Source organism: Micrasema longulum, unplaced genomic scaffold (genome assembly GCF_059751315.1).
Source record: "Micrasema longulum isolate JH-2025_06_02 unplaced genomic scaffold, ASM5975131v1 h1tg000579l, whole genome shotgun sequence".
NCBI lineage: Eukaryota > Metazoa > Arthropoda > Insecta > Trichoptera > Brachycentridae > Micrasema > Micrasema longulum.
Window position 1 is genome coordinate 238,417 of NW_028277775.1, and position 20,001 is coordinate 258,417.

At 31.7% G+C, this 20,001-nt stretch overlaps 1 protein-coding gene across 3 annotated transcripts in view; it reads right to left on the minus strand.

Moving 5' to 3' along the window:
* The window catches only part of glob1 (globin 1), a 36,710-nt gene that overhangs the window by 2,071 nt on the left and 14,638 nt on the right, over window positions 1-20,001 (minus strand). The window contains exons 2-3 of one of the 3 annotated variants that reach the window (XM_088228352.1): window positions 2,806-2,882; window positions 1,205-1,363 (exon numbers count right to left, since the gene is read on the minus strand). In XM_088228352.1, coding sequence (XP_088084478.1) covers window positions 1,205-1,362 — 158 coding nt within the window. In that variant the 5' untranslated portion in view covers window position 1,363; window positions 2,806-2,882. Of the gene's footprint in view, window positions 1-1,204; window positions 1,364-2,805; window positions 2,883-13,951; window positions 13,987-20,001 lie in introns of all 3 variants that reach the window. The other 2 variants (XM_088228353.1, XM_088228351.1) reach the window with 2 other exon arrangements.

Below are 20,001 nucleotides of genomic sequence, written 5' to 3' on the forward strand. Positions count from 1 at the left end.
CTCAAACCTATACGTGAGTAGTGGCAAAATACAGGAATAAAACACTTTTCGTTTGATGGGGGTTCGGGTATTTTTCAAGATATAAGTTTTCCGAAAGCTGCCCATCCCAGTCCTTCAGTTGATCTTTGCAGTACTTCACGTAAATTCATATGACAAGAATGATAATGACAAGACAAATGAATCTAGAATTTATACGCTAAAAAATTGTATAAAACCCTTTTTTTTTTCCTATATAAATAGAATTTATGATTTTTTCAAATAATTAGGTAAGCAAGATATACACAAACATATTTTTTATTTATTATTGCAACAAAAAAATTTTGTCTTTGAACCTTGGTTCATAATCATAGAATTAAGAATAGTTTAGAAACCGCATACGCCTGTCAAATAGAAGATGACTAAACTACTCATAAGTGAGTAGGTTTACGTTTTTACCAGTACGCAACTCCTGATTTGAATTAAACTATGCCGTGTTGTGTCCTTTTAAAGTACAGAAATACTGCTAGGATCTTTAAGAAACAGGATGGTATTACATTTCATGTGTAATTAGCAAACTAATGCTTAAGTAGCAAATGCATTACTTAAAAATTGATTTATTTTTTCTATCTGTCAGATTGTCGAAGAAACAAAAAGAAAATTTCGTTAGAGTTGCCAGGGTAGTAAATTTTTCTACCCTACTTTGCTCATCTTATAAGAAAAATAATGAAAATCGAACCTCGGATTAAACAACTCTGTTGGGGACATTTGACCTACATTATCTTCAAAACATAAAATATTTATTTAACATGATATAAAAATCATCCGTTTTATGTAAAATAAAATTTGTTTTATATTTTAAGTTCAAAGTTCATTAATTCAATTACTCTAATAAAATGACCCTTTACTTATCTACTCTGCTGTGTCGATCAATATTTCCACGTGCACAATAAAATTTTAGAGAAATTAACAGATGCTTTTTTTAACCTTACATTTGTGTTATGATTATTTTTTTCTCATCGTGCAACATTACGCAGCGACTTCACGAATGCGCGCGGCGAAAGTAGGGTATAGTGGGGGAATTTTCAGACGCAGTCCGATGTATTTATTATTATTCAACTATGTTTCTACGCTCCTTCTGGACTATTCTTAATTCTATGTTCATAATATTAAATTACCTTGATAATATTACATATCATCCATAGTTAATTTTGTGTGGTACACCTACCTCAATAGTAATTCAGTACCCGATGCTACACCATCTGCATCAACTTTCTTCCATGACTTCTTAACGTTGTAAATGTCCCTCACAGATAGGCCAGATTTTGGATCCACAGCATCAGGGTCTTGTCTTCCCCACCACAGATAGCTTATCATAGATCCCATTCTGAAATAAAAACATTTATATTTAGAATCATAAGCATTTTCAAAAAGAAGGTCTTGCAATTATTGTTGTCCGACATCATTTTTGGAAATACACCAAACTTGACTTCGACCTCTGGTTAAACCTGAGGGTACAAAAGTCTTTCCCCCTTCCTAATAGCCCGATACTTTCGGATCTGGGCTTTGAGAAGAAGTTTTAGTTATATGAGAACACTCGCCCCCTACACTGCCTGAGCTTCCAGGCCCTCCAGGGCAAGATCTAATTAACACTTGTCACAATACATCTACAGAGTGCATAGTGACTTCAGGGCCAGTCATAGAATTAAGAATAGTCCAGAAGAAGCGTAGAATCATATTTGAATACATCGGACTGTGTCCAATACTCCCCCCACTGAGCTCTATTTTCGTCGCCCATTCGTGATGTCGCCGCGTTATGTTGCTTGATGGGAAACGAAATTAATCATAACGCAAATGTAAGGTAAAAAAAAGCTATCTGTTAATTTCTCTAAAATTTTAATGTGCACGCGGAAATATTGATTGACACAGAAGAGTAGATAAGTAAAGAATAATTTAATAAGAGTAATTAAATTAATTAATTTGAACGAACTTTGAACTTAAAATATAAAGCAAATTTTATTTTACATGAAACGGATATTTTTATATAATTTTGATGTTTTTATGATAATGTCGAATAACGAATAATTTTGATGTTTTAATGATAATGTCGCCCAAATGTCCCCCACGGCGTTGTTTAATCCGATGTCTAATTTTCATTAGTTCTTTCATTAGATGAGTAAAGTAGGGTAAAAATTTTCTTCCTGGCAATACTAACGAAATTTTCATTTCGTTTCTTCGACAATCTGACAGATGGAAAAATAATTCAATTTTTAAGTAATGCTTTTGCTACTTAAACATTTGTTTGCTAATTACACATAGATGTAATACCACCCTGTTTCTTTAAGATCCTATCAGTATTTCTACACTTTAAAAGGAGCGAAAATTCATTAACATTTTCTTATATACCCACAAACAGGCCATGCCTTTGTGGGATTTTGTTGTTTACTATTTTTAATATTAATATGTATTTCATTGCTTTGTCATTATCCTTTATTTTTTTAATACTCTGTTTTACCTTTTATGCATATTGTAAAAAAAAATCAAAAATAACATGGCAGCGTTATCATGTGTTGTGATAGATTTACGGTTTTCGGGTAGCTATGTTTTTCAACGTTTAGCTTGTTTTAACAGGTAAGGGGTTCAATTTTTAAATGTCTTAATGACTTGAACTCGTGATGTCACGGGCAGTGTATTTTCAAAATGACTAAATCTTAAAAATTAATAGCGATGATAATACGATACATAAAAATATTACTAAAACAAATAACCTAAATATTAATCGTGACGTCCATCAGTATAATACGCGACAGCGTCAAAATATTCACGTACCTGGATCACGCACGACAAGGTATGGTCTAAGGTCTCTGCTACACCTTGCTTGTAGCGAGTAACAGGCTACCGGAGTCCTATAGAACGTCAATAAATAACTGTATTCATTTAAAAAATTACTACTTGAGGAGGTACGTGGAGGGTGAAATTTAGTTTTAAGTTATTTTTTCCCTTAAATATTTCTTTCTTGCAATATGTAAATATAACACTTTTATTTTTAATTTTTATTATGGATTGTTTAAAGGATGGCAAGCGGATGTATGATTTGTATCATATATTTGCTTGCTATCTTATTTCAGTTTTTATGTACATATTATTACTTGTTACTTTATTACTATTTGTTGCTATATTATTGTTGTTAACATACCTATGTGTAAATATTTTTCTGTCCCAAAATGAGTTTGTTGTAACTCCTGGGAGTACAAAAAAAATTTTTTTTGTATGATTTAATAAATAAAAAAAAAAAAAAAAATATATCTTAACCTAAGGGTAATTTCTTAATCTTAAAAACTCAAGCATTATTTATAATAAGAATTGGCCACGCCTGTAATACGTCACGATTGATGTTAATTTTGTGCTTCGTAACTGTTAAAACTTTTATAAAACATCGTCACGGATCTTGACGTCACAATTATCAATACCAAACGTATCGCGTTTTTCTAGTGACATATTTTATATATATATATATTTTTTAAAGTTATGTATGAAAACATTAATCCTTATTGATTTCGAAAACACAATTGATTTTTATAAATCCATTTCATATATTTTTATCGGTATTCGTAGTACGTGATATTTATCTATAATTGCATTATACCACACAGACACCATGCATCTATACATCACACTAAACTAGTTTTATATATTTCATATACCTGTTTCAATAAAATTAAACCCATTTGATTGAATAAACTTTGTATTACATGAATTGTAAGACATGTTTGATCAATTTTGTCAATTTATTATCAGTGTGAGAGGCGGTCCGCCAGTTTTTATAAAAATGAACGTTAAGTAATTTCTAAAGTATAAAATATACAAAGATAATTTTCAAAAATATGTAATAATAATTAGTCTTTATTAACAGCTAATTTTTTGCCCCTATAAATACTGCAAATATATATTTTTAAAATTTTAATCGATCCCGAAAACTTTTGCATGCATGAGCGGAAAAAGCGCTGACTACGAGGTGGACATGAAAAAATAATTTAAAAAGGTGTTTTTGCACTAAAATATTTCATAGCCTCTAGGGTGCGATTCTGAACCGCTCTCGCGGTACGAGTAAATAGTTTTTCTCTTGTATTTTGTATATAAATACGCTAGATAATACGGCCGCGAGAGCGTTTGGAATCACCCCTGGACTGGCATCTGAAGCGTAAGATTCATATTTTTACTTTCATGTAACAAAAATGATTTAAGTACGCTACGGTTGGTGTACAAATGCAGTGCCCTATGCACCATTATGTCCTATAAGGGAACGCTGACGTTATTTTATTGTCCGTAAAAATGCAGAATATAATCTCGCGGAAACAATTTTTGTGTGTTTTAATTAATGAGAAGCCATTTTAATGAAGCCGTTTGTTCATTGACAACCCGAATATTAAAAGATTGCGTGCTGCAGGCCTCTAATTATGTTTGTTGGTATGTTATCTATGTTAGTAACAGGGGTGCTATTCTGAACCACTCTCGCGGCACGAGAAAACAACAAAATACACGAGATAATACGGCCGCGAGAGCGTTTGGAATACCAGCCCTGGTAGGTACTCGGTACTAAACCTGAATTGTTGTAATGAATATCATAATATTATATTGTTACCTTTACACCGTCAATATTAGACACATATTCATAAAACAAATATGGCTTGATTTTCCTAAACTGAAAGTAATAGTTTAAATTACTGCCAATGAAACAAATAAATCAAGTCTTTTTTTCTTGAAAGCAGGGACAAAGGATCATATGAAGCAAGCGAGGCTGAGCCTCACTAAGAAATCATTGCTATTAACCAGTACCTAATATGTATTTTGATTTGCATTATGTCAACACATTATGAAGATAAAAAACTAGCAACCAATATAAAAATGCTCTAAGATGCCTACAAACATGGTCCGTACTGTGTTATTTACTGTAGGTACCTACATAACATTTACGCATATTATACTTATCCTTAAAATCTGAGCTTCACTAGAAATTTGGTAGCAAAGACGCCACTGCTTGAAAGGATGGTAATGTGAGCTGCATACTTTCGAAACTAGACAGAAGTGGACTAAAATAAATATTGTTTATTTGGTTATTTATTATTTTTTTCTTATTATGAATCGGTTTTTTAATTTCTAAGATTTCCAAGTTGCCTGACTATTATATTTTGTATTTAATAATATTTCATTTTTAACATGAAGTACTTTTATTCCATTGTTTTTATTGAAATTGCGATTATTGTCTATCAGATAATTGAAAATAAAATTATTAAAATTAGACAACTTGGAAATCTTAGAAATTTAAAAAAGCGATTCATAACAAGAAAAAAAACAACCAAATAAACAGAATTTTATTTTAAAGCTTGCGGAGGTGATATAGGGAGACTTTTAACGTACGAAAAAACACAAACGTTTCATATAAAATACTTGACGAAAATTGAGACGGTAAAAATTGTAGGTATTCAAAATTGCATTGGGAAACGTACTAGATGATGACATAAAATTGACCACAAATGGAGACTTACACAAATATAATATCAGAAGTGGGGCATGTGGACATCACCAGTTGCCTCCAAGATACGCTATCGCCAGCTAGCACTCTCGCGTCCTCCCACGTCAATCCAGCGCCCCTTGGTTCCGCCGAATAAAGTCAAAAGATCGTCACCGAAGGCCTCCCAGGACGGCGTGAGCCCGCGAGATTAAAGAAGAGGCAACTTGGGTTTAGGTTAGGTGTCCAAGCCAGGTCCACCGCCGCATCTTCAAGACGCTCGTTATAGGAGGCTGCTGCGTCCGTTCTCGGACTTCAATTTTAGTTATAAAATCCAACCACCTTATACCTAATATTCTCCTCAAAACTTATTCTCAAAACTCAGAAGTTTGGTCTTCTGAGCTTTGGTAAGGAGTCAAGATTCGCACCCATATAGGAGTACTGGCATTAATCAAGAGTTGAATAATCGGTATTTCGTTTTGACTGAGTATAGACTAGAGTTCCAGATAACACGCATCGTGTTAAAAGTTGCTCCAGCAATTCCTAGGCGAGTTGCGAGCTCTTTGTGCATGCTTCCAATCCTCAGTATGTGAACTGCCAAGTATTTTAAGCTGTCAACTGCCTCGATCTTTTGTCCATTATTATAGAGAGGCTAATCAGGGTCAGGAGAGGATTTTTTGCACATAATCTGAGTCTTTTTGCTATTCATATTAAGACCCAGACGAGTAGTTTTCTTGCAGTTTGTCAACAATTTCTTGAAAATCACTAACATACTTTTCAAGAAGAACCGCATCGTCTGCATACTCCAAGTCGCACAACTTTAGGGAGGAGTTTACTTAAATGCCACGATCAGGCGGTATTGATTTGCATAGTATAAAATCTATCAGTATGATGAATAGGAACGGTGCAAGGACGCAGCCTCGCCTTACTCCAGTGGAGATCCCGAACCAATCAGCCTAAGAGCTGCGGATTCTCACACGACAATTGCTTTTTATGTAGAGCGCTTTTATAAAAGCAATAATCTTGGGAGGAATAATACACGCATCGAGAATTTTCCAAAGAGATGGTCGATGCGGACTATCAAATGCTTTCTCGTAGTCAATGAAGCAACACGCAAGGGGTGAGTTCATTGCTCTGTTGGAGAATGCATTTTATATTTTGGATATGGTTCGCACACGACTTACTGGGAATAAAACTAGTTTGGTTGACTCTCAGAATCTGCAGTACGTACAGGAACTCGTATTCAGTCCAAGATTATGTGTGCAAGAATCATTCTTGGAACGCTCAGCAGAGTTATTCAGCGGTAATTATTGCACTCGAAAGGATCGTCTTTAGGACGACATTACGATGACATTTCGATTACCTTGTAGGATCCATAGTCGATGACACGCACGTGTTAAATTAGTTCACCTGAAGTAGGCTAATGACCGATGATGCAATGTCATCATTTTCTATCGAATCCAATACATTCGTATACTGCAACTCTTATAGAATTGCACGTTAAACCGGGAGCATTGTTCTGCAGTACATTCACAGCATCCCTACCATGAAATGAGCTACAAAGGAACGTCATCTATAAAGAGACCACAGGACGCAGCCAACGTCAGTTCAGTCAGTCAGACCAGCTCGACAACGTCACTCAGTTCCAGCTTGTAGTTCAAGTGCAGCTACTTCAACTCCCCATCGCCGAAACACTCGCGTGACATAATTCATTATTTATTCGCCATGTAATAAATAAACATCAAACAGCAATCTCGTGTCTTCTCTGTCAATCTCTAACTGGGGTAGGAACTCCAACCAACCCTCAACTACTTAATCCTACAACCTTACTACTTGAAAAATTATACTGGAGATAAATAAAAAATCCACCTCAAGCAGAGTATGACGAACTAACCAGATGAGACTTGTAATATTTTTATTTAATAATAACGGGTTACAAAAAAAAAAATAATAAAAAAATAAAAAAACACATTCGCGTTACTCGCGGGTCGTGTCGTCGTGTGTGCCTACGTAATTATTTATCAACTGTCATCTGTCAATGTCCCACTCGAGAGACAGCGATAGCTATTGCCACGCTCGGTAACGCACTCCGTCAGTTATACGAGATAATTGGATAATTCAATCACAACTGCTGACTAATGTCTGTTGGCTCTTTGATAGCTTTCCATCACTTGTATAGCGAACCGAGTAGGTGCATGGTACACCATTTATCCTACAATATACAATGCTACTATTTTGGAGAAGAACCTACATTTAAAACAACTGGGGAAATAACATACATTTTACACTTTTTTTGAAAGGGAAAAAATATTTTATTTTCATATTATATTCTATTCTTCTTCTTGAAAAATATTTTCAGGCGTTGCCTAGTATGTAGGTTTAAAAAATCGGTTAGAATCTCACCCGCATCAATCAAAGTTTCAGCTCTTCCACAAAAATCAATAAATGGAAGAATTGAAGGAATATAGATTTTCAAATATAGGCAGAATAGTGAATGTTACATAGCGTGTAAAGTTGCCACTTAACCAGCCAATGAAAGGTCATGCGAGCTGGGTAGAAGTAAAATGGATTGTCTCATTCGTCCAAACCAATATTGAATAAACTGCTCCACAAATGTATAGTTCATGCTATGTTTTTGTTCTTTTATTGTACGGTTTATAATATAAATAATCTGGGTGTACATAAATTAAATATAAACTTAACGTAGTGTTTAAAACTGTCTGAATATTTTGTTAATCAATCTATGTATATAAAGTCTTCTTTGTTAATTCTCACATGTAAAAATATTTATAAAAAAAGTATATTGTTTAGTGTCCCCGGCACGGGTAACCCCAGTGAAGTCACATTATTTTTATTATTAATCTTTTTTTATAATGGAAAAAATAAAATAATAAATAAGGTCTGTAAATGCCTAGACTTCCACATTTCCTTCTCAAAATAGTTTTCCCCCATAATGGAAGAAATCCAGCCTGTCTACAAAAATTTTTGACATAGTCAAAACATTGATATCCCTACATTATTTTATTCAAATCAAGTATGTTTTTGTTTAATATGGTAAAACTGGCTTTAAAAATATGGATTACACAAACATCACTCTGTCAGATTTAAAATTTACACTAAAAATGTATTATGTAACTTAGTAGACATTATAATAATAAACATGTACATCTCCCCTCCCCTCCTTATCCTCTCTTCAAGCATTTTTGTCCTTATCCCGCCCAATTTACAGTAACTTAATGTTCTTAAAATAAATATTTAAAAATCTTTGATTATTGAGTACATGAAAATAACATTTTATATGTATAAATTGTATGTATTTATTTGATATGTAATATATTTTCTTTACTAACTTTGTATACTATGTGGAAATCTGTTATTAGTTCTGAGTTTATACACTATATCTGTTTGTTTACTAAAAATATGTATGTAGAACTGTTGATTTCCCAAATAAAATAAAATAAAATAAATAAAATAATATTTAGGCATTTTACGGGAAATAAATTACTTTACTGGAATAGATTATTATAATAAAGTAGGGTAGTTATTACAACTAGGTTACTTCAAAATAATAATAAAAAAAAAAAAATAATAAAAACATTTAAAAAAGTAAAAGGCAGATTTGCCGTTTATGTCAATAAAAAAAAATCGGCATTTTTTAATTACCTACTAAAAACACATGCATGTATCTTTCCCCATGAATGCTGCAAATAGGCAAGTCGTATATTTTTATAATGTCGATTTGTGTATTGCCTATTTGTATCTTGTATATTTGTATCATTCATGGATGAGGGTAAACAAATGTGTTTTTAGTGAGTGACTCTCAAATGCTGATTTTGAAGTTACCTGGTTGAAGTAATTACCCTGTAATATAGGTATACATACACTGTCTGCAGCTCAATCACAAATAACTATCGACGTGCTAAAAAACATGCTAAGCATTTGAGCGATCACAATGAACACTAATGAACATGCTTAAGTTATCACAGTCATAAGCCAACGCGTGTGTAATCTCTTAGTCAACGCTCGTGTCGGTTTGTTTTTTTTCCCTCGTAAATAAATACAGTTCATTTGTGAAAAATCGACGTTTACTATAAAAAATAATACAATATATTGCATTTACAAAAACGTAAGGAGTATCTAATACAAACAAGTGAAAATTAAATTACAATTACTATGGCGACTGCTTTTCTTGACATTTGGCTTGCCAACCGCCGGCTAAATGCAATGAATAGCATGATAAATAAAAAATAAAAAATAAAAATAACAGTTTTGGAATATTTACTTATGTAAAACTAAATTTTATTTTACAATTCATATTAAACATGTCATCAATAAATCCTTAAAACTCATTGGTTTTATTAACAGAAGCACAACTGACATCAAAAATATCAATACCCTTAAATCTCTCTTCTGTTCCCTAGTTCGCCAGCACAAAGCATCAAAAATATTGAATCAGTTCAACATCGATTTTTAAGAATTAAATATATATGTGTGAATAATTCATTATATGCGGCTACGGTTTTCATTCCCCTATGGCCAGAATTTTTAGGTCTGCTAACAAACATACCAGTCTTGATTTCTTTGATAACAAGTTGTCTTCTTTTATACGATCATTGAATCAAATTCAATTATAAACACCTTTCTCCCGCTTCCACTCCCACCAAGTCTACTATATACCTTTGTGTCTTTCTACTTTCCTTTATAATAATTTTCTATGCATAAATATGTTCTTAAAATGCCCGTTGGTCGTATATATAAAAAAATAAATAAAACAAGTAATGTTGTGGTTCTTAATTAACAAAAGTTGTGCAATTATTTAAAAAAAAATTTACATAGATACCTGAAGGTGATGTCAATGTTAAACAAATTACAAATATTCGTACGTAGTAGGTAATCATAATCACATGTAAATAATATTTTATAATACCATGATATTTGTGTATAAAATTGTTCATTAAGAAAACCCGCACAATTTCGAAAAAATGAAAAAATAATCAAAGCTAACACCTAATACCAAAGTAAAAGCAGAGATCAAACTTTCGTTTTCAGAAAGAAGGCGAATAACTCAATTTTGTAAAAAGCAGTAAGAAAATATTATGAAATGAGAACAAAGTTTAAGATGAATAAAAAAAAATTAAGTCCAACGTTAAGGCACGCGTGTTAAATTATTTATAAATGACAAGTATGTATTTAATGTTATTATTAGTATACACATAAAAATATTTATACGTGTGCGTGTACTATTTTAAGATAAAAAATAAATAAATGAAACAAGATATTCGGATGCCTATAGATAGTGGTTATGCATATGTAAGTGTATAACACTTTGAAACTTGTTATTGGATTAATGCACAGGTTTAGTAATTGTTAGTTTTTTCAGTGTAATAGGTAACCACGTACAAAGCACAGAGGTAATTTTATTATTGGTCAAGCGCGGGGCAGTTGTGTGTTGAATAATAATTGATACTGTTATTTCATATTTATGTTAATCGAGCAATCGGAATTCCACACAGATAACTGAAATTTGTGTTCGGCCTTTGTGTCGCGAACGCTTGGAATAATTTAAATGGAATTTCCATCTCAATTCTCTAATCCTCTATTACGCGGATTTATATTTATAATGCAAAAATAAAAATATCACAGCACGAGTACGGTAATTTCAAGACCATTTGGGATGGTGCGAAATTGAGTTTTACAAGAAAAAAATGTTAAATGAAATAATATAGAGTGGTTCAGTCCAATTCAGGAATAAAGCTAGTCAGAATGTACATGCAAACTGCATATGTAGATATTGTAGATACATGGATATGTACCAGGAGCGTGCGGTGGGGTTTTTGATTAGGGAAGCAACTAATATATAAGTAATTGGTACATAATAATATACACTGCCCTAAGGAATTAAAGACAAAATATATATTGTATTCATACAATTAAAAATAGTAGCAATAATTTTACATATCTCGTAATAAAATGTAATAACCAATCAACCAACTTCACGATAATATATACTTTAATAAATAACTGCAAAGTATTTAGTGGCATTAAATTTTATTTGACTAAAATGCAAAGAAACCAAAATAGATATTATTTTATTAAAAAACATGACTTTTCAACGAAAAAGAATTGGTCATTATTTGAACCGGAAAAATCAACATATGCACTAGATTATAAACTTTTTTCTTATACAAATCAACATTATATTGCTGTAATGTTTGAATTAAATTCTACATTTTATTTTGTATTCCTACTCCACCACAAAATAATAATTATCATATTATGTTTAGCGCCAAAATACTAAAATTGCATCTGTGCTGCGCGGCGGCGGCGCGGCGTTGCGTTCGCAAGTTCGCATCGCATCTAAACTACATGGAAAATAATGTATTGGCATACCAATTCTCACTACGCAACGGAAGCAATCGAAATATGTTTTTAAAGTTTAGGAGAATTTTGTGTATTTTATCAGTACGCGCATGACCGCGCTGGTAAATGGATGTGTTGGGATGTCATGTTGCTTTTTATCATTTTTTATAGGCGATACTAAAATTCCTCCGCAATTTATCGCGATTATTGATAAAGTTATTGTAACATTATTTTTTTATAGTTATCTTAATTAAAAATATTATGCCTTATAATTAATTTATTTAACATGCTATTTTATAAACATTATTTGTCTAAATTTAGGGGAACCAATGGTTCCATGCGTTCCACGCGTAAAAAAAACCTGAACCCAATTTTCCATTCTTATTTTATGTCTATTTCACTTTCACACCATAGATTTCATAATATCGTCTGGTTTCTGGCACAAGTTAATAACTTTATGTATATATATATATATATTTGGATAATTTATATAGCGCCTTTTTTGTGAAAATCACCTCAAGGGCGCTATATTTTACAAGTTGTGAGATACTGAACTTTGAAAATTAAAAGATCATCCCAAATCAACAGTTCAAAAAAAACTGTATGCTGAATATTATAAAATAATATATTTTGTATTTGTAAAATACAAAATATTTTCATTTACTTATTTGAAATTGATTTATATTACATTCATTTAACAAAATATATTTATATATTTTTTATTTATACTCTGTTGTTGATAAATATATTTTTTACGCCTTTTGAAAAGTTTGTCTGAGTCTTTTGTTTAGTTTTGTCTGGTAGTTTATTGTATAATTTCAGTCCCTGATTTACTAGTCTTGTTTTGGAATGTTGAATGTGATATTGTTCTGATATATTTGTATTATGTCCGAGTTAATTACATTTTTTTTCAAGTTTTATTTCTTTGTCTACAATGGTATCGGTGGCTAACTTATGAATAAATTTTAAAGATTTTAGTCAAAAAAGTTCATTAAAATTTAATTGGTTAGTTTTTTAAAACAGTTCTTTAGTTGGTGTAGATACTAGCTTTAATATTTTATTTTGCTGTCGTTGTAGTCTGTCTATGTCATTTTGGTTTCATATTCTTCAGAGTTGCTGCATATAACATATTTTAGATTTGACATAGGATTAATACATAATATTTTTTTCCGTTTTCGAAACAAAGTTTTTGATTTATGAAAAATGACTCGATAATGATACCATTTTGCTAATGAAATTATTGATGTGAGCTGTCCACGTCAATTGTCCGTTTATTGTTAGTCCTTAATATTTAACATGTTTAATTTCATTTAGTCGTTCTTCGTTTAAGCATATATTTTGTGTAATTTTTTTTTAGATTCAAAATTGAAAAAGTGTAAGTAAGTTTGTATTTCTCCATTTAGTCAACATAGTTAGGTCATCATTTATGTATTGGTTAGTAAATGCGTCAGTTTCATTTTCGTATAATAGTCCCATGTTGTCGGCATACATTACATGTTACCAACTTGTGCCAGAAACTTGACGATGTATTTTAGATTTAACCCGACGATGTATTCAACTACTTTTATTTATTTATTTATTTGACGGACTATGCAGTCCATTCAAACGATGATAAATACAATTTCTTATAATAGATACAGGCACTAATAAAATAAAATACAACTAAATAAAATTAAAGCTTGGACGAAAAAAATAAAAATTACTACCTCAAGACAAGATCTGGTCTATCTTAATGAATGAACTATAAAGACTTACACCAAAAAAGTCCAGATCTTGTCTCGAGTTTACAATACGACACAATCGGGACATTGGTGCATGCAGGCCATAGTTTGTGCTGTGTTGATCGAGGAACAGCACATTATTATTTCGCAACCGGCGGATTGGAACATTGAATGCCACTTGTTCCGGTAACAATGGTACATCAATTAAGCCATTCAGCAAATTAAACATAAATATGAAGTCAATGTTATTTCTACGTTTATGTAGACTTGAGATATTTTTACGAAGACAAACAACCACATCACAAAAAGACTTGACTTATTACCTTCATCAGTTTGGATTTTATATTTAATAGCCACTATCAAAATTACACTAAATAAATTCTACCTTGATAAGGAAGTTTAGGTAGCGTCGAAACCGGTCTGTAAAAAAAAAAAAAAATAGCGTTTCAAAACTTGTTTTATTTAAATTTCAATGATTATTAATAGGCACAAAATAAGAGTTTTTTTCTTCTTATGATTTATCCAACTATTTCCATTTCGGGCCCATTTAAACCAATTGTAAATAATAACTAACCATCAAATTGGGAATCAAATTGTGGTAGAGAGGCGTTAGAATCTCGAACCTCTAATCCGTGAGTCCGCAACACTAGCCACGGGACCACAACGCGATTTGTAGTTTGTATTTTAAACATTAATTTTATAGGAAATGACACTAATTAGATATTTTAGTACTACATTTGGTGTACTGTTCCAACGAATGGGTTGAAATGTTAGAAATATGCAATAACTTTAAAACCATCAGGTACCGGAAATAATTTCCGTGGCGGTTTCGTTGATTTTTTCTAATTAAAAAAGCATTTGGAAGTTTAATGAATATACCAATTTAGGATAACAAAACGTCCCAATAAGAATAAAAGGGCACTCGGTGGCCTCAGCATCCCGCAGATATGGTTCTTTACTGATATTATTATATATCAGTGGCGAGCGGTGATTTTTTTATAGGCAATCTTCAAAAAATATTTGAAAATTTATGTTATTTTTTAAAAATAATTAAACCAAATATGCTAATACGTTATTTTTTTTGTAAAAAGCAGATTTGCCCTTTATATAAATAAAATAAAATATGTTCCTACAAATAAATAAATAATATAATATCTAAGTAATATAATTATAAATGGCTTTTTTTCTGTGGTTCTGTAAAAATCAAGTAAAAAAATAACTATTATTAACTAAATTTGTTACAACATAGAAGGAAAACATTTTTAAGAAGAGATTACGGAAGTCTAGGGCTAATGACCTGTCATTGGCTGGTTTAAGTGGCCACTTAACACACTGTGTAACATTCACCATTCTGTCTATGTTTAAACATCAATGAATGTTACACAGCGTGTAAAGTGGCTACTTAAATCATCCAATAATAGGTCTTAAGCCCTGTAAATGCCTAGACTTTCATATTCTTACTTCTTCTGCCATACCTTCTCAAAAATGTTTTCCCTCTCTGTTGCAATAAATTTAGATCTGAATAACTCCATGGGGAGGAAATCCAGCCTATCTGCAAACATTTGGACATACTCAAATCATTGTTAAATTATTATTAACTTCGGGATATACGTAGCTTTATTCTACACTATTTTAATACAGCACTTGTACAAAAGCTAATTAAAAGTTACATTTCTAATTCTTTTTTGTGTAGCACTGATTGAAAACACCGTTTTTTTGTTATTTATATCTTATACAGAAAATATCAATAATTTCAAATAAAATAAACTAATCATTGTAAGACGTCACTCCCCATTATGTACACAATAATTGTTTTTTCTTTTACGTAATGGAAAACGTTAATGTAAATATATGTTTTAAATTTATGTTAAAATTGTATTTAGTAGTAATATTAGATACTTATATTTTTTACCCGAATAAACTAAAAAAAAAAATCCTAACGATATTTATCAGATATTAACATTAAGACCGAAATGTCAAAACCGTGCACTGGCCAATTCCCTTTAAAATGAATAATGACATAAACGACCACTTTGAACGCCACATGTCCTATGTGATACGTTATATGTCAACGGAGTCCTATCAAAGAAAAATAGTCCTACGGAAATAATGTTCGAAATGCTTGTTTCCAAATAGAGATCCTTTAAATAATATTTGTAATCTGCAAGCTTGTTTTAGTATTAAAATACCGCGACTTGGTTAAAGATATAAAGTGTAGTGTACTTTTTTGTATGGATAAATAAGCTCAGGTAATCGGCTAGTTTCATCGTTAACTGAGAATGAGCTGGGCGCCGCCGCCGGGCGCACTTTATTGATATATTTTTTAACGAAGATATAAAAGGTAGTGGTGATTTATATAAAACAACAATTATATTATTTATTTTCCCATAAACATAGTTACATTAAAACATTATTATAAAAAGTAAAATATAATGGTAAGCTGTGTAGCCCCTTTAGTTTCTAATTACGTTAATGCAGAAAAGCAGAAATACCAACTATTTACAGGTGTTATTATAAAATAAACTTAAATATACAGAAATGAAAGAAATAGGTAACTTACAGGGGTGGGAGGAGCTTATAAAGAAAGGGAAGGTTTTTATAACGGAAATATATTACGTAATGGTGGGGGATTTTAAAATAAAATATTAATGTTTTTTCCGTTTTTTTTTGTATTCCTAGATTCGCGCTGCTGCGGATATCCTAAACAATATTCTGAACACATCCTGTGGTCTTGTCCCTTTCCCCTTCTCTATGATTATCGAATAGAGTTTCTCGCTACTATCCGTTGCCCTGTTATAGGTCCTGTCGGATATACAGATCTGGTGGCTTCTAAAAAGAATTTCAAGGCTTTTAAAATGTTTTGTAATCATTTCGGCGGATTGATCATGTCCAACCAATTTAATCCCAGTCAGTGAAGAATTCAAACATAACAAACGTTGAAAGGATTGAAAATGTTCGAAGAAAATGTTTAAAATACCTAGATTATAAAACAAAACGCTTTGCACTTACAACCAATCTGCTAAACAAAATCGAATTTTTACCCTTGAAAATAGACGCACTATATCTCAATTATGCTATTTATATAAATGATTAAATAATAAATAGACTCTTTTAACCTACTCTCCAAAATTAATCTTATTGTCCTCTTTCGCGTGACAAGAACAATTTGATTAATTCCATCTGCCAGTCTGTAGCACTAACTATACACAACACTCTTTCCTCTTGCTCAAACTATAATGCCTATTTCAGCTATTGATGTATTTAGCATAACCCTTAATTTATTTTTAAATAAAATAAGACTCATTATTTCTGGCCGCGATACGCCCTCACTTGCTATTTAATGATGCTCACGCTTACACACCTGAACACTTACTCCCACACAAATACACACAAACACACCTCTACACTTACTCTCATACAAATTCACACAAACACATCCTTTTGTTGTACCACAATTAAATATGTATGTTTTTTTTATATAGAATCTTCGCTGGTCTGTCTTTAAACCGTATTTTTTTTATGAAATTATATCATTGTTGACTGTTTGTTTCAGTGAAACAATTTCGTGTACAAGTATCTGGTAGATACGTCAATTAGCCACTCGTTTTCCCTCATGATATGTCGGTCAAGTGGTCCAATTAATTGGAATCATAAATTTAAATACTTATATGGTTATTCAATTGGCCGAGGAATGAAACGGTCGTGGTACGGTACACCTATATCAGGATAGGAATTTCTATCGATTTTATTTGATTAATACAATTGAACCAAGAGCTATAAATTCAATAAAGAAGATTAATGCTTAGGAAAGTTTGAAAAATTATTTATTCCTTACGTGCGGTAAAAATTAGAGCATTCAATTGTAAGGCGAAGTTTCTAGAAAACGTATGAAAAATGATAATACAGTGAAACCTCTATCTATCGTTTTTAAAGGGACTTATTGAAATAAACTATGAATGCGGGAAAACAATGAATGCGGGAATAAGAGGTCAATACACAAGGAGATAAGATACCGCCCTGGAAATCTGCATTACCATTGGCCGGTTCAAATTCTAAAAAAGATACATGTTTTAAGTGTAAATAAATGTAAAATTAGAAAGCAGAACAAAAACAAAAAAAAAAATTAATGTTTATTGCATTGGAAATAATCTTTCATCGACGTTTGTTTTTTTATTGTTTTATTCCCGTAAGTCAACATTATATTTTCGGCATTGCAAACAATTTTTTTTTTGGCATCAGTTATTGAATGTGAGAAGTAGAATGTTTTTAATCTTTCGAAGATAAAGCATGCTTCTGAAAATGAAGGTACAGGCAGCGTCTTAGTCAATCATCTTCAGAAACCTTAACTTGTTATAATTGTCATTATATCTCTATTTCTCTTTCGAACGTTCTGCGCATTAGAACATACACAAAATATTAAAATATGTCAAATACGCATCGTAATTCAAACGGTGAATGCGGTAAAATGGTGGATAGAGAAACGATCGATGCGATCAATTTTTGTATGTTTTGTGTAAAATTATTTCGGAGTTGGAAGAAATAAACGACACATCCGGGAAAACAATTATTCGAGGAACGATAGATAGAGGTTTCACTGTAATGATTTTAATAAAAACGAAAAACGACGTCACTAGTTCTTCCGAGTTAACCAACGATGCGTCTTTCTCTTAAGATCGCCATCGCCGAAGACATCTGAGTACGGATTAGTACATTTGCATTTGTCACTTTGTTCTGCCACGTCACGCCAAAAATACGCCGCAAACATCACAAATGAAAAGCGTTGATTTTCCTTTCTTGGTGTCTGTAATTTGGCCAGGTTTCAATGCTGTATAGGAGCGCGCCGAGTACACAGGCTTGATAAACTTGTTCATTGGTAAATAATATGGTAAGTTTATCATTTTTCCAAACTCTGAATTGAACTGAATTATTAAGTTCCCGGCAAAACAATATTTTACCTCAGCCAGCGTAATTGTTCATACAAGTACACAATTGCCCGAAAATCGGCGACTCAATTACGAAATCCTTCGATCGTAAACGGTTACACCTCCCCCGAGAACATAATTAAATGCCAGATTATAAATATATTGAAATCCGTTATTTTAAATATTATAGGATAGACACCACACACCTAAAAGCACAGGGTACGGGGAAAGGGTGAGGAAATCTATAAGAGAAGATAATATAGAAGTCAAGGCATCTACAAGGCTGATGACCTGTCATTGGCTGGTTTAAGTGTTACTTCTATGTAGAAGTAAATAGGTTATATAACCTTCTCCAAGATGTTCTGATCTCTGTTGTAATATGTCAATATTAACAGCTCCCCAGGGAGTTGAATCCAGTCCTTGTCTACAGAAATTTGGACAAACTCAAAATATTGTTGATAAATCTGCCTGGTAAATCCACACTTTTGACATGCCCGTCTTTAAGTATCTGTTGGATTTAGTCATGCCATGTCTTCCTCGATGTTTGAATTCTACTGATTTCATATAAAAATAATTATGTATTAAAAGATTTATGAAGACAAAATGAATTATCCGTAATTGAAAAAATACGTTATACCTGTATTTTTTCCTATTTTTTTTAGATTTTATACACAAGAGTTAACAGTAAAAGTTTTAATACGTGTTATAATGGTCACAACGTGCCTAAATTCGTTTTTTTTTTTTAAAAATAAGAGTTTTTATCTATATTTAATTATGTAAAATATGTTTTGAAATAAATCAATTTAAAAATGCCTAATTTCATTCAGATTTGATCGTGTAATGTTAGTAAATTTATTGAAAGCCAGACCTAAAATGTTCATGAAAGTTTGTTTTGGTTGGCTGAAAGATATTGCTATTGGCAATAAGTCCACCAAAGTGCATTTATTTTTTTCTTGAAAATCCAAAAAAAATAATATAAATAATAATATTCATTTATATCCAAAATGTGGAATTTTTTTATTTTTATTTATTTACAATTTTAAAAAACCCGTTAGGGTTACATTAGAAATTTATTATTGTCTAGTCATTTTATGTCTCGTCTAGTCTAGTTCAGTCATCATGTGCTTTTTCAGATTGATTTTAGATTTGTCTCCATTAAAAGTTTTCAAGTAGTAAGGTAGGTCGTTGTAGTGTTTAAGTCCATTATGTAGTATTTTTGACTGTCCTGTGTTTGTCTTTGCTTTTTCAATATGATAGTGTTTTTGTTGTCTGGTGTTATATTTATGTATGTCAGCATTTTTGACTAATATTATGTCGTCGTCTTGTATGTTTCCCAGTGTTATTTTGTGCACAATTTTTAAGGTCTCAATTTTAGTCAAGTAGTTTATGTCAAACTGGTGTGTTTTTTTGTACAGTTCAGTCGTAGAGGTCAGGTAGGGTAGGTTGTATGTTAGTTTAAGAATTTTATTTTGTTGTCTTTGTATTCTTGTTATGTCTGTCTTGTTTCCAGTTC